Raw genomic sequence first — 20820 nt, 5'->3', positions numbered from 1 at the left:
TCCTGACCACTCAGTTCCCAGACCACCTTCCCACACGCATGCATATGGAGATGTTTAACAGAGCTTTATTGACCCTCTGGCTGCATATTTTGCTGCTTGAGTATTGCATTTAGTTAACACAGAACATTTAGCTGATACAAAATGGACTCTACTTTATTTTGGGGTATAAGACACTGACAACATCTTTTTACATAGCTTTGAGTCGTTTAAGTGTTAACTGAATTCCTTAGGAGATGCACTTGTTCACATACTGTACGTTTTTCATACGCATTTCATTTGGTTCAGTTTTCAATGGTTTAGTTCACATTGAAATCTTTGACTTTTGATGGCAGACTTTGGTACTTTAGCAAATCTGAGCACAGTTTGAGATATTATTAAGATCTCTTTTGAAGCTCAATAGGACATGTATGTGAGATTACCAGTTCCTTTTCTCAGGAGATCAGCCTGAGAAGCAGGAGAATGAAACCTCAAGTTGCCCTCCATGTAATCATGGAGAATGCAATCATGACAATTCTTGAAAATGATTTTAACAGGATTTTGTTGATGAGTAAAGAGTTTAGGTTGGATTAGTTTAGGCATACGTTGCTGATTTAGACAGGTGGTGCTGGGGAGGAGGAGGGACAGAAAACAGGTCAGAAATAAACAAGGTTGCAGGTAGAGATCGATTGGCTTGGAAAAAAAAAAACAATCAGCTACCTGGAGGAGTTTCATGCATTAAAATCTATGATTTGTCTTTCCTATTGGTTATTTTGTTTTGTATCGTCTGTGTTGATGTCGTTATATCAGTAAGACTATATTTGGCCTTTGACAGTTTATTTCGTTATGTCTGATGATTTTTCATGATGGGACATCTTGTGGTCAGATAAGCTCATCTCTCACACCTCATGTGAGTGTAACGTCTTTGCTTTGTCCGTCAATATGGATTACATCATCGCAGTGTTTGTTTAACGCTAACGAGTTTCAGGGTTTTGGTGTCCGGACACACTCTTCGGTCAGAATGATGAAGTCAGGGAAAGGTCACCGGGATTAAAGGTTCAAGGGTGGGGTCAGATCAGCATAACGGGAGCCATTCAGGGTCGCTCCCTGTGGGAATTGGTCATGGTCCGCTAAGTCTTTTGTGCCCTGCATGGACGCAGTAGTAATGCACTAAAGTGGTCTGATTGCCCCGACGGAGATGATCCGATAACCCATCTGGCCTGTCGATTGCCCCACTCTCGCTTCATTCTCGAGGCGGGTCTTAAAGAAACCCCCAAATTAAAAATCTGTGGTTTACTCATTAATGCTTCAAACCTGCAGGACAGGACATTTTGAAGAATAATGATGTTTTTTTACATACATAATCGGCACCTTCTAATTATGATGTCCGTGATGTAGAAAATGTTGATGAAATCAAATAATCCAGTCATAATTTTTTTTTATCATTAACATTTATCATTTATCATTAATTTACTACATAACGTGTAATTTAAAAGAATTTGGCAACATTTTAGATGAATATATTACAAACATTTTTGACTGAATAAATTCAGAAATTCAGAAAAACTAAAACGGACATCACAGTTTTTTTGAACAGATAAAACATTGTAAAATATTTAATAAATCAAACATTTTTATGAATTCAATTGATTAGAAAATGTCAAAAATATTTTTATTTCTCTTAAACTTTTAATAATTTGTTGTTAAATTGCATAAATATAAAGATATTTCAAGTAAGTAGACATGCTTATAAAACTTGCCATTGATGCCACTATTAAGAAGGATTTGGGAAAAATAAATTGAATAGGCCCTACATGTTAAAGTATGTAGTGTCTACATGCTGTCAATCTCCAAAACAGAACAAAAAGTATTGTCTCTTCCTGAATCTGTGTCAAGGTTACTCCCCGAGTGCCTGAGGACATGCAGTGAGAATACAATTAATATAGTTCTAGTTTTCATAAGGCTCTTATAGATCATTAAACATGCTTTTTTTTTGACATTCTGATCAGCAAAATTGTTTTAGCTCCAAAATATACTGGATAACTATTTCTATATTCATAATTAATTATTCACAATAGTGTTATAATTCTTATTCCTGTGATGTTCAGCATCATTACTCCAGTCTTCAGTGTCAAAAATCACTCTAATATGAGGATCTGATGATCAAGAAACACTTATGACTGCATTTATTTGAAATAGAAATCTTTTGATCAATTTATTGCATCCTTGCTGGATAAAAATATTAATTGTCTTACTGACCCCAAAATTTGAACGGTAGTGTGTCACTTAATTTGTGTATATTGATATTTATATCATATTGATCTTAGGCTTTGTTCTTTAAGTCATCGTCTGCATCATCTTCATAACAAGAAATGCTTGAGTTTTATAATGTGATGTTTGCTGGTTAGCGTTGAGTTGTGTGTATCAGACATGTATCAGACACACACACACACACACACGAGTGGAGGCAGATCCTTCTCCTTCATCAGCACACACACACACACTAGGATAATGCTTTTCATGTTTAACGCATGACTGTTTGCTGCTCAGTGTCTGTCTCCTAATTGTCTGGACACGCTGTAGTAATTGCTCCCTGCGGGTGATTAAGTGCATAATTAATGTTAAACAGATCTGCGATACCCACAGGCGTCCGCCAGTCCGCCTCTCGCTCCTCTGCCCGTCTTTTCTCTCTTCATTTCTTTGTGTTTGATGATGAAAATAATCACTGTAAAAAATATTTTCAAGATTCAAGATTTCTTTTGTCAAATCAACTTATTTAGTTCAGATAACATATAATTTTGAGTTTCTGATGGTTAAATTAATCTCCTTCATTGTATTAACTCACTTTTTCCAGTTTAATCAACTTAAAATTTTAAGGCAACCCAGGTTACTTACTTTTTTAAGTTAAACCAACAATATTTTTTTACAGTGAACATTTTTTCTTTTGTCAAATCAACTTAAATAATTTATTTAGTTCAGATAACATATAATTTTGAGTTTCTGATGGTTAAATTAATCTCCTTCATTGTATTAACTCACTTTTTCCAGTTCAATCAACTTAAAATTTTAAGGCAACCCAGGTTACTTACTTTTTTTTTTTAAGTTAAACCAACAATATTTTTTTACAGTGAACATTTTTTCTTTTGTCAAATCAACTTAAATAATTTATTTAGTTCAGATAACATATAATTTTGAGTTTCTGATGGTTAAATTAATCTCCTTCATTGTATTAACTCAATTTTTCCAGTTCAATCAACTTAAAATTTTAAGGCAACCCAGGTTACTTACTTTTTTAAGTTAAACCAACAATATTTTTTTACAGTGAACATTTTTTCTTTTGTCAAATCAACTTAAATAATTTATTTAGTTCAGATAACATATAATTTTGAGTTTCTGATGGTTAAATTAATCTTCTTCATTGTATTAACTCACTTTTTCCAGTTCAATCAACTTAAAATTTTAAGGCAACCCAGGTTACTTACTTTTTTAAGTTAAACCATCAATATTTTTTTTACAGTGATACGATCAACATTGAAAAGCAACTTTTATGGAATGTAAGTAATAGAGTATTACATTAAACGTCATTTAGCAACTCGTTTCACACGGTTTTATTTAAACCGTGTGACTGATATTACTATAAACACTATGACTTTTGGACAAGAAATACCATTTAAAAACCTCACAATTCGTTCTATCATATATCATATCTATCATAGCTGTCTGTTCAGAACGTCTAAACATTCAAATGTAAATGGACTAGCAAACAGCAGATCATCACTGTTAGACCTTACCAGGTTTTTTTACAGTAAAATACACTAAAACTAATAAGTTGTATTTTTTAGTTAACATGAGTTTTAGTGCATTTTTACCGTAAATTTTACTGGTCAAAACCTGGTAAGGTCTAACAGTGATTATTGGTAATGGGTTAATGATGATTATAATTTTCTAATAGAGTTCATTAATCATGAATTCATTATAATCTCTTTTAAATGTCTTTTCCTCTCTGTTGTCACACTCTTTACGCCACAGCACAGTTTGAGTGATGAAATAGTACAAGGTTTAGCTGCATATTTTATTAATTTATTGTTGGACATCTGTTATTTTCCGTGGGGTAACATTCATGATGTATTTATAATAGGGATGGTGATGTCATCATAACATGCTCTGGCTCTGACCACATGAGCATTACATCCTATGTATTTCCCCTGGCAGATCTCACCAAAGTCATATTTGGGTTTGGACTGAGAACTTTCTCTTCCGTAGCGCTCATATATCAGTCCTCCTGGAGTTTATGATGGACGCTTTGAGAAGTTTATATTCTGAGGACATTTGACTGTACGTCAGTGGCCCCAAAAAAGCGGATGATTAAGTCAGACTCGGGGTCCTGTTATAGACTTAAAATAGGAATCTTTTTATGCATTTTCACTGTTCATTTACACGACAACGGCGTTTTGGGGGGGTGAAAACTCACACTTTTGAAAATGAGCTTTAAAGTGCAAGTTTTTGAAAGCGATACCGTTATGGTCAGCAATATCTATAGATACTGTTTCTTTACAAAGTTTAGTTACACTTTATTTTAAGGTGTCATTGTTACAGTGTAATTATTATACATTGAAGTTCTGAGTAACAACATGTATGTACTATAGGGTTAGAGTAGGATTAGGGTTTGGTTGAGGGTTAGTTGCATGTAATTATGCATAATTTACTGTGATTACTATGGTAAGTACATGTACTGTAACATATGTAACAAGGACACTGTAAAATGAAGTGTTACCCAAAGTTTCTTTACAAATATCTGTGTGAACGGGGATCATTTTGAGAACGTTGTCGTGTGTACACGAAAATCGTCTGTACACGTTTTTTGTTGTTGTTGTTTTTTTTTTTTTTGCAACCCAAGTTGGATTTAAATTAAAGAGATGTATGAAAAACTTGTCAAGCAAAAAAATAAGTGAATTGATAAAAAAATACATTTATTCTTCAAAGTGAAGATGGAAATACTGTAAATTAGGGCTGTGCAAAAGTTAATTGCGATTAATCGCATCCAAAATAAAAGTCTGTGTTTACATAATATATTTGTGTGTGCTGAATATAATTATTTTGTATATATAAATACACACACATGCATGTATATTTAGGAATTATTTGCGCTTAAATTCTGTATGTATTTATAAAAACATAATCTATATTGTATAAATATAAATATTTTATATACGAATAACACATTTTCTTAAATATATACATGCATGTGTGTGTATTTATATATACAAAATAATTATATACAGCACACACAAATATATTATGTAAACACAGACTTTTATTTTGGATGCGATTAATCGCAATTAATTTTTGCACAGCCCTAAAATAAATGTGACACTGCTTGTGACAAATTACTGGATCAGATTAATAAAGTGATCCTCTAGGAACTTAAAGTCCCTAGTGAGTTAAAGAGTTAAAGGGATACTCCACTTTTTTTTGGAAATAGGCTCATTTTACAACTCCCCCAGTTGAGTTTTACAGTTTTCGAATGTATTCAGCCGATTTTTTGATATTTAGAAGAATATCAGTAACCAGACAGTTTCTGGTCTCATTGACTTAAAACGAAAAGTCGAAAATGGTGAAACCCAACTGTTTACTCTGGGGGAGTGGTAAAATGAGCCAAAAAAAGTGGAGTATCACTTTAAAGTCCCCCTGTAGTCGATGATTTTATCCCTTAAGACTCATTTTTAATCACCAAAATTACATATTTAAACGTTTTTTCCTTGAAAATAAAATTCTTCACTCTTTTAAATATCTTGAATGTAACTCGACACCCTTGCCTCATTTAGTATGCGTGGTTCTATTAATATGCAAATGAGCCCCGCCTCCACTCAGAGATCCACTGGTTGTCGATCACACGTTGATCTGATTGGTTACAAGGTGGTTTGTGACGTCAGAAACACCAGCGATTTCACAGCGTGTCTTTGGTTCACTGCAGTTTTACTCAGCAATGCTGTCCACTTATCAACTTACACATGGTGTGTGTTAAAGCAGATTAAAAACACCACATAGACTCATAAACAACATTAAAAGCTGGATTTTCACCACAGAGGGACTGTAAAAATCACCAATAAGACACTGAGCAGAAGTGATGAGGAAAAGGAAAGTGCCCGTGTTGTCCTCTCACCCGCTGTCCCTGCGCTCACAGACACGTCGTCGGCCTCAGAAGACGAGGGGTCGCTGCGCCGGCAGGGTCGGATCTGCTCCTCGTCCCCGTACCAGGCGCACCCGAGCGTGGAGCACTGGTTCAACAGGGTCATCCAGGGCTCGTCCACCTCCTCGTCCGCCTCGTCCACCTCATCACACCCCGGAGGAAGAGCCCAGCACTCCAACGCCACCTCTGCTTCAGCCGCCACCGTGCTGGCCGACCTCATGGCTCACACACAGCTGGGTCAGTACTGAACACACACTCGTGGCTCACACACAGCTCGGTTAGTTAAAGGTGTGGTATAATGCCCTTTTTATACGATGTAAAACAAGTCTCTGATGTCCCCAGAGTGTGTGTGTGTGTGTGAAGGTTTAGCCCAAAATACCCCAGAGATATTTTTATTGCATGTTAAAATTGTCCTTTTTTGAGTGTGTGTCACTTTAAATGCAAATGAGCTGCTGCTCCCGGCGCAGGGGGTGGAGCTTCAGGAGCTCCTTCTTATCAGAGCAATATAGTGGCATCATAACAAGACCAGAACAACACAACTACCGTACAAAGAAAACAGGAAACTAAGGCATGAAACACAATAAAAGTCCTTCCTGTTTGGAAACACAATAAAAGTCCTTCAAATAATTGTGAATTTGGAATATTAACATTATTTCAGTTGATTAAATATACAGTCCCCACCAATTATTATTATTTTTAAGTTAATCTGTTTAAACGTATTAACCCTTGTGCTGCATTAGATTTTGAACACCGTTGAGTGCATTAAGGACCAAAAATGGCCACATATTAAACATTGCCTAAAATATTATATATTATTATTATTTTCCACTTTTACCAAGTTAAATCTTTTAACCAGCATCAGTCCTCATCATAACTACCAAAAATGTATTCAATTTCAGGATTTTAACCCTTTAATTACCAGTTTTGTTTGCGAAACCATCGATTTGAATAAGAGGAAAAAACACAAAAATTCAATTATTTTCAATAAACTAAATGCAAAGAGAAAACTTTAGATTTGGATTATCACAGTCCCACTTTGCAAAAAATCCCACTTAGCGCGTTAGAGACCAAAAATGGCCACCTATTAAACATTGCCTATTGCCTAAAATAAGGTGCATTTCCACCCATAGGGAATAAATATGTAGTGACGTCATCTGGTGGAATACACTATATAATGCAAATATAATGCTTTTGCTTCAAAATGAAAGGATGTTTGTGCAAAAATCATGTTTCATGTATTACTGACAGCCTCAGATTTAAACAACGTTTTAATGGGTTTCAATGGGCCATTTTTGGTCTTTATGGTGCTGAGTGTTACTATTTGATCTACACAGTGTGTGTTATACATATTTTGCAAAATGGGATCACATTTTTTACATGTATCCAAAAAGTCACAATTTTGCCAAATTTCATACCATTTGCATTAAAACAGCCAAAATGGTCAAAGAAATTAAACTGCAAAAGACCAAAAGTGTCCCTAATGCAGCATAAGGGTTAAATAAGTTTATAAGTTTAATCTGTAAAACTAATGATGCGACCGTATTTTTCACTGTAAAGTTCTGGCGTCCACTCCTGCCCGTTTCTATGCCATGGTGCTTTTTCTGAGCCTGACATCCTCTAGTCACTGTTTGCTTTCAATGTATGAACAAGAACCCAATCGAGCGAAGTTCTGAACGGCATGAGAGCGAGTAATATCATAACTGCAGAACATATTCAGTGTACTCGACTGCTGCCGGTTGGTTAGTGGTGTGTGTGTGTGCGCTCTTCTGTCGAGTGTGGAGATGGACGGGACACACCACATGGATTTAGGAGGACAAGTGACAGAGAAAGCAACAAAAACACAGCGAATCATGACGTATTTGAGTTTTGGACCAATGAGATCTCATGGCAGGCAGTCACATATTTATAATACACGCTAAAAGTATGTGCTTTTTTTTTGTGCTTTTTTAGATGATTGTTTAGTTCAGCTCACTCACTGTTCGGGTTGGGCATCGTTTCAATTTTAACGATTCCTAATTTCAATTCCAATAAAGAAAAAAAAACCCTTGGATATCATTCACTTAGTCTTAACATTTAATAATGGCTGAATATCATGAACAGAAATCAATAAGATACATTTCAAGCAGGTCATTAAAGTCGGCAATTAAAAAAGAACAAACAAACAAATGAAGAGTTCAGATGCAAAAGCCTCTAAGTGCCATTTGAAATTTTCTTCTAGAATGATAATTTTTATCAAGCTTGTATATTTAAATTCAGTGATTTCACTTAAATGACAATTTATAGGTAATCTTCATCCCCATTTAAGTAAAAGTAATTAACTAAAATATACAAGCTTGATAAAAATGATCATTCTAGAAGAAAATTTTAAATGGCACTTAGAGGCTTTTGCATCTGAACTTTTCAAATACACAACTAAATAAATATATGACTGAAATCAATAGTGTTTTAATTAGGGCTGTGCAAAAATTAATTGCGATTAATCGCATCCAAAATAAAAGTCTGTGTTTACATAATATATTTGTGTGTGCTGTATATAATTATTTTGTATATATAAATACCTATGCATGCATGTATATATTTAAGAATTATTTGCGCTTAAATTCTGTATATATATATATAAATACATAATCTATATTATATAAATATTAATATTTTATATATGAATAACACATTTTCTTAAATATATACATGCATGTGTGTGTATTTATATATAAAAATAATTATATACAGCACACACAAATATATTATGTAAACACAGACTTTTATTTTGGATGCAATTAATCAAATAAATTTTTGCACAGCCCTAGTTTTAATATTTTCAGGTGTTCAGGGTGATCAAACTGTGATCAAATGTAAAACAACACCACTTTATAACTGAAATATACATCACAAATATAGTTCGAAAACGTATTCAGTGGAGAACGAGTGTATTTTGTCGTTTGGTGTTATTATAGAGGCGGCTGCAGGAATATTAGGCTACTGTCACTTTAAGAGCTGCACTATATACTAAATCACGCCTGCCGCTCTGAAAACAGCATGAAACATTAAACCTCGAATGGTTTAAAATCACATTATTATCACTGTTTCTGTGCGCATGTTTTGGATGTGTGTGTGCAGCACATAAAACAGTGTCTTGCATTTGTTGAATTTTATTTCAAGCATTCGATTCCCAACCCCATCACTGTCATTTCACGCCACCCCACATATGATCAATATAATAATTCCTCATGGGTTTGATCCCAGAGCACCATGCATTGCTGTATCTTGACCTCCACTCACCTTTGACCTCTGACACCTCATGACAGACGGGCCCAGCGCGCCGCCGGATGTGACCGGCCTGTGGGAGCGCTCGGTGCATGAGGAGCGTCCACAGGTGGCGTCGGTGCGAGGGCTTCCCCGCGGACACACACACACCAGCGTCCTGGAGACGGCCGACGGTGAGTCACACACACACTCACACACACCTCTCTGTCCTGTCATCTCATCTCTCCACTGCATACTGACACACTGGTGTGTTTAGCTCTGCTCCAAACCCTACAGATCCCATCTGACGACACTTCATTCCAGTGCAGTTTGACTAATTGTAATGTTGTTAAGAAGAAGTGCGCTAAATTGTATTGAATATGCACTTGTAGTCTTCAAATGTTAAAAGTATGTTTTTATTAGTGCTGGGCAATGATTAATCACATCCAAAAAAAAAAGAGTTTCTGTTTAATGTGTGTGTACTGTGCATAATTATTTTGTATATATATAAATAAAAACACACATGCATGTATATATTTAAGAAAAATGTGTAATTTATATATAAATTATTTATATATATATATATATATATATATAAATGATGTGTAAATATATATACAGTATATATATGCAAATACTTCTTTAAATATATACATGCATGTGTGTGTATTTATAAATACAAAATAATTATGCACAGCACACACACATGTATTATGTAAACATTCTTATAAAACTATGCTTATAGATAATATACTACTAATGAAATAAAAGGTCTCTTATAAAGAGACACTATCATATTCAATATATATATATATATATATATACACACAATATTAATTGCTACAATGATGTCCATTACATTCAGTTCACACTTAAGTTTATTACTTTAAAATATAGTATTTCTAAAGTAAGTACTCTTTTTAATAGTATGCTTGAATTTACTTCTTTTTCACTGGGCGTAACATATTTAATTTCTAATTTCTGTCAACTAATCCCACACTTACGTTTTCACTCTAAAGCTGGAGGCTTTGTATCAGAGCTAATCAGATGCATTTACAGTTCATATTGAAACCTAGGGGAGAGAGAGAGTCATATTTCTGGCTGTTTATTGGTCTGATCCTGCTTGCTCAAGCCAGATATTATGATGTCATCAGCATGTTTTCTTTTTTGTGGGAATAATTCACTAAAAATGAAAACGCTGTCATCATCTCCTCACCCACATGTCTCTTTTCCACACATCAGACCTGGTGCTGATAATGTCACTAAGAACTGATGTAGTTTGGTACCCGAGTCACCGTCCATCTTCATTATAGGGAAAAGACACTATATTCTACTGAGGGGGAATCATACAATGGTTTTAGAGCGTGTGTAGATGATGACTCATCGATTTTCATTTTTAGGTGTACTGTCCCTTTAAGACACAGAGCTGAACGTCCCATCAGGATCATGATTAACCTGCTTTTTTGTCCTCCCTTGATGTGGTGTGTTAGTTCTTGGAAGGATGGCTATGTGGTGGTGATTTTGTTGATGTTTGAGAGGCCTCAGCTCTGCTGTGATGAACATGCGTGTTTATTGAGGTTTTCTCTTCTTCAGGCACTGACAGGGGCGATGGGGAGGCCACGGATGGTATTTATACTCGTTTATTTCACTCTGCCCCTCCTCCTGGTGTCTCTGTGCATCTGTGTCTAAGCCGTGACCTCTGTGTTCGTTATGATCGCAAGAAAAATATTTCCTCCTAATGTGTCTCTTTTTGTCTTTTCAATGTTGTTTATTCTTTCAAGGGCTTTCACAGCATTCAGAATAGGGTTTGCAGTATGATTAATACTGGTAGAAACAAAACATTACACAGTATTGACGTTTCTCAAATACAACACTCAGTTACACTTTATTTTAGTGTTCTTGTTGCATATTTTACATGTACTTAGTAATAACAGTAAATTATGCACAATTACATGCAACTAACCCTCAACCAAACCCTAACCCTATATTAAGTACTTGTTTTTAATGTATATTACTCAGTACTTACATATATATTAACACTGTAACAATGACACCTCAAAATAAATTCAACTTGGCAGCGGTCAACTTGGCAGGGGTCTCAGGCGTGGCGGCGGCCATCTTGGCAGGGGGCTCAAGCATGGTGGGGGCTCAGGCGTGGCAGTCGCAATCTTGGCAGGGGGCTCAAGTGTCGTGGCGGTCATATTGGGAGAGGGCTCAGGCGTGGCAGTGGCCATCTTGTCAGGGGGCTCAGGCGTGGCGGTGGCCATCTTGGCAGGGGGCTCAGGCGTGGCGGTGGCCATCTTGGCAGGGGGCTCAGGTGTGGCGGCGGCCATCTTGGCATGGGGCTCAGGTGTGGCGGCGGCCATCTTGGCAGTGGGCTCAAGTGTCGTGGCGGTCATATTGGGAGAGGGCTCAGGCGTGGCAGTGGCCATCTTGGCAGGGGGCTCAGGCGTGGCGGTGGCCATCTTGTCAGGGGGCTCAGGTGTGGCGTCGGCCATCTTGGCAGGGGGCTCAGGTGTGGCGGCGGCCATCTTGGCAGTGGGCTCAGGCGTGGCGGTGGCCATCTTGTCAGGGGGCTCAGGCGTGGCGGTGGCCATCTTGGCAGATGGCTCAAATGTGGCGGCTGTCATCGTGGTGGCATTCATCTTGGCAGGTGGCTCAAGGATGACGGCGGTCATCTTGGCAGGGGGCTCAGGCGTGGCGGTGGCCATCTTGTCAGGGGGCTCAGGTGTGGCGGTGGCCATCTTGGCAGGGGGCTCAGGTGTGGCGGCGGCCATCTTGGCAGTGGGCTCAGGCGTGGCGGTGGCCATCTTGTCAGGGGGCTCAGGCGTGGCGGTGGCCATCTTGGCAGATGGCTCAAATGTGGCGGCTGTCATCGTGGTGGCATTCATCTTGGCAGGTGGCTCAAGGATGACGGCGGTCATCTTGGCAGGGGGCTCAGGCGTGGCGGCGGCCATCTTGGCAGGGGGCTCAAGCGTGGCAGTTGCAATCTAGGCAGGGAGCTCAGGCGTGGCGGCGGCCATCTTGGCAGTGGGCTCAAGCGTAGCAGTTGCAATCTAGGCAGGGGGCTCAAGCATGGCGGCGGTCATCTTGGCAGGGGGCTCAGGCGTGGCGACAGCCATCTTAGCAGGGGGCTCAAGTGTGGCGGCGGCCATCTTGGGAGAGGGCTCAGGCGTGGTGACGGCCATCTTAGCAGAGGGCTCAGGCGTGGTGGTGGTCATCTTGGCAGGGGGCTCAAGCGTGGCGACGGTCAACTTGGCAGGGGGCTCAAGCATGGTGGCGGCCATCTTGGCAGGGGGCTCAAGCGTGGTGGGAGCTCAGGCGTGGTGGCGGCCATCTTGGCAGGGGGCTGAAGCGTGGTGGGGGCTCAGGCGTGGTGGCGGCCATCTTGGCAGGGGGCTCAAGCGTGGTGGGGGCTCAGGCGTGGTGGTGGCCATCTTGGCAGGGGGCTCAAGCGTGGCAGTCGCAATCTTGGCAGGGGGCTCACGTGTGGTGGCGGTCATCTTGGCAGAGGGCTCAGGCATGGTGGTGGCCATCTTGATAGATAGATAGATAGATAGATAGATAGATAGATAGATAGATAGATAGATAGATAGATAGATAGATAGATAGATAGATAGATAGATAGATAGATAGATAGATAGATAGATAGATAGATAGATAGATAGATAGATAGATAGATTGATTGATTGATTGATTGATTTTTGGCAGAGAAATGCGCGGGTCGATTCATCATGTGAATATGATCGTCCGCTCCTGTTCCCTTCTCTCCGTCGTGTGAAAGCCTGTGTTTACCTGGATAGAAACATTTGATGGGTGACATCATTATTATTCCACTATAAAGTTGAGAGTGCTCTTGTGGTGTTTCTGTGATTTCCCAAATTTCATTTACGTTCCTTAACTAAATAATATGGTGCATCATGTCATTTGAAATTTGTCATGATTTGAATGAATGATGCATTAATTTTACACCCTTAATGGTTACACTATTTGTTTTGCCTCGTTGCTTTTTTTTTTCATTTTTTGTCCAAAAACATATTTTGTATACGAGGAATTGCTCAGACACGCTTTGAACAATTAACAGGATCACCCTAGTGCTCTTGTGAGATTGTTAAACATGTATTGACTTTTGTCCCTGTGTTTCTTGTGAATGGAGTCTGATCTGTGTGAAGTGTACTAATGGTGAAGCCTACAGTGCAGAAAGCTCATGAATGGCTGATGAGATGGGTATTGTTGCTAGGCAGCACGAGTCCAGCAGTCTCTGATTCGCTGGGTCAGGTGTCTCTACTGAGCGCGCTCAGTACCATCTCAACCAACCCCATGGGCAAACAGCCTTACACTGACTGATAGGCTGGTGTGTGGAACTGTCCTTTCACACTGACCTTTCAACTCTCTCTCTCTGTCCCGTCTTCTCCTGACGCTATCTCTGTCCAAAGGCGTTCCAGTCAACAGTCGAGTGTCCTCCAAGATCCAGCAGCTCCTAAACACGCTGAAAAGGCCAAAGAGACCCCCTTTACGAGAGTTCTTTGTTGATGATTTTGAGGAGCTTTTGGACGGTAGGTTCATAACACTTCAGTCACGAAACTCGAGATCGGTTCTTTACGTGTAATCTGCTTGCAATCACATCATTCACGTCATGGCGCGAGCTGATTGGCCTCGGCTGATCCTGCAGCCAATGAGATGCTTGCTCAACATGTGAATAGTGTGATTCGGTGTTTGCTGTACCATCCACCTCCCCAGCTCCACCTGTCTACATCTCCTACGGGATTTATGTGTGTCTATTCAGGCAGCCGGTCACCAACATCGCCTGTTTTATTATCGGACAGGTTCAGTCACACTTCTTAGATTCTCCTTGTATAGTTTGAGATCCAAATGCAGCTTTATTTGAGTAATCCAGGATCGTAATCTATACACAGACGAAGGGTCAAGCACAGGAAGGCAGTCCAAACAAACAAACAAAAGGCATAGAAGAAAAAGGAGAGATGCAGTGCAATCCATAGATATCCATAATAAAGGCTGGATGCCTCGTCCGCTGCTGGCCAATGGAGGTCGACGTCCGCACTGGCGGCCATCTTGCCACAGGCAGCTCGCTCACTCCTAACATTGTGGTGCATGTAGTTTTTAAATAACCATAACTTGCTGAATTCTCTACCGATTTTCAAGCGGTTTGGTTTGTTATAAACGTCAGAGATGTAGTTACCCAGATAGCAAACTGACATTGAATCAACGTGGAAATATGACATCGAAACAACGTTGATCTGACATTGTTTTGCTCATCGAATTAACGTTGAACCAACGTCAGACGCGTCATTCTTTCAAAACTAACGGAAAATCAACTTGAAATCAACGCGTTGTTTCAACGTTATGAAAGCAAACCAATTTTCGATTTTCATTTAGCTTTGAAGAATGCCGCGTCTGACGTTGGTTCAACGTTAATTCGATGAGCAAAATCAACGTTGTTTCAATGTCATGAGAGACGTCGTTTCCACGTTGATTCAATGTCAGTTTGCTGTCTGGGTAGGGTTAGTGTGTGTCCCTAGTGACAGTGACCAGTTCTAGCGCAATGGCAAAACTTTGAGTAAAGCCTGAAACTGCTCTGTGGTTGAGCACAGACGACACTGAACACTACCCAGACAGCAAACTGACATTGAATCAACGTGGAAACGACGTCTCTCATGACATTGAAACAACGTTGATTTTGCTCATCGAATTAACGTTGAACCAACGCCAGACGCGGCATTCTTCAAAGCTAAATGAAAATCGAAAATTGGTTTGCTTTCATAACGTTGAAACAACGCGTTGATTTCAAGTTGATTTTCCGTTAGTTTTGAAAGAATGACGCGTCTGACGTTGGTTCAACGTTAATTCGATGAGCAAAACAATGTCATGTTTCCACGTTGATTCAATGTCAGTTTGCTATCTGGGTATTTAGAGTCCCAGACTCAGATGAGATGAGTGGATTCATTTTATTTTCAACAGAAATCCTCCAGAAACAGATGAATCTTTGTAACTAAAAATGTAATAAATGTCTCCACTACTAAAAGTGAGTCTCTCCGTAAGACTGCACTCGCTGCTGGGATCAGTGAGACTTACTGCGCGAGTTTCTGAAGACTCCGCCCTCTTCTGAACAGAGGCGGAGCAACAGCTCATTTGCATTTAAAGGGACACACACAAAAACGTGTTTTTGCTTAAACACGGATTTGACGAGCTGTAATAAATGATCTTGAGCTGAAATCTCACAGATGCATTCTGGGACACCAGAGATTGATAATACATCTTGTGAAAAGGGGCATAATGTCGTCACCTTTAAGAAATGATTTCACAAACAGAATTTGATTATTTGCGTACATTAGTGACTATACGCTTTGTGGTGTACATTACAGTCCAGCAGCCGGACCCGAGCCAGCCCAAGCCCGAGGGGGGTGAGATGCGAGCGCTGAACGGGGATCCGCTCGGTGTGATCAGCAACTGGCCTCCGTCGCTCCTGGCCTCTCTTCAGCGCTGGGGAAACACACATCCCAAGAGCCCCTGCCTCACAGCGCTGGACAACACCGGCAAACCCGTCTACACACTCACATACGGTACGCCCGAAGCCATTTACTCAAGAGTGCTTTCACAAACTGTGTACTCAAGATTCTGCCCGTCTTTCTTAAACTAGACTGATAGACTAATGCTTTAGTTCATGTTCAAAATCTGGCTAATATAAAGAAGTGCGCTCAATTGTACTAAATTATTAATTTATTTAATTATACTTTTTAAATTGGCTACTTAAGTGCACTTTCAGGACTGTTTCTTAACACACTTAAGTACTTCTGTAATGTCAAATTAAAAGCTTAAATTTAAAGTATAGTTTAAATTGTAATGTTTTAGTAGTCTTTTGTCATGCGCTAAAGAAGTACGCGGTAACACTTTATTTTACAGGATCCTTTTTACATATTTTACTTACCATAGTAATAACAGTAAATTATGCATAATTACATCAACCAAACCCTAACCCTATGGTAAATACACGTTAATTAATCTTACTCAGTACTTACATGTATAATTACACTGTAACAACGTCATCTTAAGATAAAGTGTAACCAAATACACTTATTTTGATGTGTTAGATACTAACACATACTAAAGCACATGTGAAGTATTTTTACTGCAGTGTGTTATTCGATATTACACGTAAAGTTCATTTATATTAAATGTAATTTGCAACTTCATTACAAATATATACAATAAAAGCTCAACAGAAATGACACAAGTATATTTTAGTTTAGCATAAACGCTTGTCCAAGATGTCTTCAGTCGAAAATAAATTAAGGTTTTTGATAAAAACATTCCAGGATTTTTCTCCATATAATGGACTTCAATGGGAACCAAACGGCTCAAGGTCCAAATGAGTTTCAGTGCAAACTGTTCAAAGGGCTTTAAACGATTCCAGACGATGAATAAGGGTCTTATCAAGCGAAACGATCGCTCATTTAATAAATAAATAACAAAGTTTAAGTTTTATAAGCTCAAATGGTCGCCTAGCTCTGTTCTCGTGACTCTCCTGTTCAAATGCGTTCATCAAAATGAACGAATCTTTTCCGTGTCAATTCGTTCGTTTCATTCGTTGAATGAACCAAATGACACGAAAAAAGGTTTGTTCATTTTGATGAACGAGTTCGAACAGGAGAGTCACGAACGGCTGAAATCGTTTAAAGCCCTTTGAACAGTTTGCACTGAAACTCTCATTTGGACCTTGAACCGTTTGGACCCCATTGAAGTCCATTATATGGAGAAAATCCTGGAATGTTTTCTTCAAAAACCTTAATTTATTTTCGACTGAAGAAAGAAAGACATGGACATCTTGGGTGACATGGGGGTGAGTAAATTATCAGCAAAAGTTTTTTTTTAACTGAACTACTCCTTAAGTTTTACTGAAGTCAAAAACACTAAAGTTCAGCCGATTGCATTTAATCTAAGTTTAAACTATGATACTTTTAATATAATTGCAATTACACCATTGCATTCAGATCCCGCTATATTGTTTTAAAGTATATTATATCCATAATAAGTACTCTTTTCAAGAGTGTGCTTCTGTTTCACAAGGGTAATCGTGTATATGTGGACTGGTTTTACTGGTAATGGTGAATGAGCTGGTATTGATGAGTGAACAGAGAGCGCAGAACTAAATGTGTGTGTGTGTGTGTGTGTAAAATCATGTGTTCACAGGGAAGTTGTGGACGCGGAGTCAGAAGCTTGCGTTTACGCTGCTGAATAAACTGAGCAGCAGGAATGAGCCACTGCTGCGGCCCGGAGACCGAGTGAGTGTGTGTGTGTGTGTGTGTGTGTGTGTGTTATCATCAACACAATCAGTGCATCAGATCAGGGGTTTAAACGGCAGGGCCGGATTCAGCCAGCCCCACTAGGGGGTGCAGGTAGAATATCAGGGGGGGCAGCAAGTCTTTATTTTTTAATTTTTTTTTTTTTTGGGGGGGGGGGGGTTGTATCATTTCACCATATATATAAAAAATATATATTGTGAAATGAAAAAATCCTATATCGTCCAGCTCTAATCTATCAGCTCCTTTGATCCATTTGATTTTATGTTGGATGCCCTTCCTAACACTACCCTCTGCATTTACCCGGGCTTGGGACCGGCACAAATAGGACACTGTCTTGTGCGCTGTTGAGGCTGCATTTATCTTTCTTTTTTTCTTTCTTTTTTTTTTTGTCATCTGTCTGTCTGTCTGTCTGTCTGTCCTTTCGTTTTTTATTTCAATCTTTTTGGGGTTTTTTTGTTTGTTTGTTTTAATTTTTTTAGCTCTGTACACAGCTTATATCAGTCATTAGCATCAGTCGTCTGCTTTTCTGTGCAAAAGTCCTAACAAATGCGTCCATATCTAGACCTGTTGTTATGGGGTCTCGTGCTCTTTGAGAGATCAAAATTAAGAGCTTCAACCCATGAACTGCTCCTTAAACAAAGATAAAGCACTGATTTGTATCATGACAATAAAGAGGGCTCAAACATTATTAATTATGAGAGTCTCAGTCTACACATTACATTATCAATGGTGTTTTAGGATGCCAAACAATTATTATAATAATGTAATAACGATTTAAATATAATTATTCCTATGACGTAAAATCCATATATAGCCTATTATTTAGGCTACTATATGAAAATGTATATTTTAAATGTGTATTTTAGTCTGCATTACACTATAATATAGGAAAATTAAAATACTTTTGTCCTTATTTCTACACTTGCAAGAAATAAACCTTAAACTTGTATTTAGGGGGAAACAAACACCAGCTGATCGCGTGAGCAAAGTGCACACGTTTCTCTAAATACCCAGCACAAACAGAATGCATATTCTTAAAGTCTTGTGCTCTTTTATGAAAACAAAAAGCCATATCATGGTTTCGATTTTAGTTCATTGGCAAAATATAACGCTAGAGACCTTCATGTTAGTTTATACATTTTAAGTCTCATGTTCAGCAAAAGGCGGATTCGAACTCGAGTCGGAGCGCAAAAACTCATTCACGAACATCACGCTCTACCATATACGCCACTGTCGCTGTTCCGCGAAGTGCGTGTTTTGTTAAAAATTAACATCGCTACCGGCCTTTGCGAGATTGCGACCAGTAGCTAATTTGAATGAGGGATAGAGAGCAGAGAGCGCTCACTCTGACCATTTTTCTTGAAATATTTTTTAAATTTCGGATCTTTGCATGCCATCACGTTTGGGGGGGCAGTCACGGCATTTGGGGGGGCATTGCCCCTCCTTGCCCATGCCTATATCCGGCCCTGTTAAACGGGTCGTGATTTTGAGAATGATCATAAACATAGCATATGTTACCAAGATATCATGTGATAGCTAATCAAACAAGTGTTTTCTAACTACTTAGGTACGCTAGTAGGCTAAGATGTTAGCTTGCTTGCTAAATAGGGTGATCAACTGTCCTGTTTTCATATAACAATATAACAATTTTCTATCCATACAGAGGAGGCATAACCTATTTAAAATGTATTGAAATTAATAAGGTATCTTTGAGTAAACTTCGAGTATCATTTGAGTTGGCCCATGTGTTTGCTGGGCCGACTGTCCTGGTTTTTGGTAATCAAAATATGGTCACCCTATTGCTAAATATGTTTAGTTTTTGATCATTTTTAGTGTTAATAATGTTTAAAATATCCAAAAGCCACTAGATCAGTGTTGTATATTTAGATGCCTTGTGTACTTACTTTATCCCAAGTGTTTCCAACAATGTTTACATCCGGAGATATCGGGCGATTTTAACCAGTGTAGTGCATGGGTTCGTGTATAATCATATGTAATCAATTTAATAATTATGTAATCATACATAATGTATGTATTCAGGGAAGGAGGAGGCGGATGTTAAATGAAACTTTATTTGTAAAATAAACATAAACGACTAAAAGAAAGGAGGCGATTTCTGCATATAAGCATAATAAAATGTAAAATGGTAAAATGTCCTCTTGTCTGCCCTGCTTCATACTACAGTAATGTTAATAAACTTTAATACATTTGCTCATCTATGAACATGATTTGCTGCTCGAGTCCTCCTGTTGGATTGCTGTCCATCAGCTGTGGAGGTGAAGACAACAACTCCCACAATCCCGCGCTCATATACAGTGTCATCTAGCTACGGCTGTGTTATTGTTTTCAATTACTGACCTCTACTGGTGAAACTTACATACTGCGCCTTTAATGGCAGAAAAATGTACAAAATTTTCAAAATGTAATTTATAAAATGTTATAATAATATATAAATGATGGATAAGTGATGGATGTTACATTGTCAGAATAAAAGGCGTGATACAAAAAAACGGATGATAAACAATATTAACACAAATACATCTGTTGCTCTGTCTCCGCAGGTTGCCCTTGTGTTCCCGAACAACGATCCGGTGATGTTTATGGTGGCGTTTTACGGATGTCTGCTGGCAGAGCTGGTGCCGGTGCCCATAGAGGTGCCACTCACTCGAAAGGTGTTGATCAGCACACACACACACACACACAACAGATAATACACCACCTGATGTCCTCTCACCCCCTCATTATCCTTAAAACCAGCATCACGTTACCAAAACTGCAAACACAATTGGTATAAGTATAAAAAAAACAGGCTGCTAGTCAAATGATCATGTTGCTGTAACCCTCTTCACCGGGTCATTTTGACCCGAAACTCATTTTTTTTTTAAAAAACATTTGAAATTGAGTGTTCATCAATTCCCTTGGAGTTTTGTCGCACTTCAACCATGAATACACACAACATTTTGAATGGTTGAAAAGTAACAAATCCCTCCCTCGCGGGTCAATTTGACCCCCATAGGAATGAATTGAATGCGAGGAATGCTTCAGTACACATATAAAAACCTAAAAATGCTCAAAATTCAAACTAAAAAC

The 20820-nt window shown here is 38.7% G+C and overlaps 1 protein-coding gene across 10 annotated transcripts in view; it reads left to right on the top strand.

Annotated features, from left to right (window-relative positions):
- Window positions 1–20820, top strand: part of dip2a (DIP2 acetate--CoA ligase A) — a 147383-nt gene that overhangs the window by 85766 nt on the left and 40797 nt on the right. For 6 of the 10 annotated variants that reach the window (XM_089132929.1, XM_089132926.1, XM_089132928.1 and 3 more), the window contains 7 exons: window positions 6161–6403; window positions 9472–9603; window positions 11003–11035; window positions 13846–13965; window positions 15793–15990; window positions 17618–17709; window positions 20292–20402. In XM_089132929.1, coding sequence (XP_088989055.1) covers window positions 6161–6403; window positions 9472–9603; window positions 11003–11035; window positions 13846–13965; window positions 15793–15990; window positions 17618–17709; window positions 20292–20402 — 929 coding nt within the window. The remainder of the gene's footprint in view (window positions 1–6160; window positions 6404–9471; window positions 9604–11002; window positions 11036–13845; window positions 13966–15792; window positions 15991–17617; window positions 17710–20291; window positions 20403–20820) is intronic. The other 4 variants (XM_089132931.1, XM_039690863.2, XM_089132932.1 and 1 more) reach the window with 3 other exon arrangements.

Source organism: Pimephales promelas, chromosome 7 (genome assembly GCF_988280905.1).
Source record: "Pimephales promelas chromosome 7, fPimPro1.hap1.1, whole genome shotgun sequence".
Lineage (NCBI taxonomy): Eukaryota > Metazoa > Chordata > Actinopteri > Cypriniformes > Leuciscidae > Pimephales > Pimephales promelas.
Note: the sequence above shows the minus strand (reverse complement) of the source record. Positions and strands in the feature narration are given on the sequence as shown.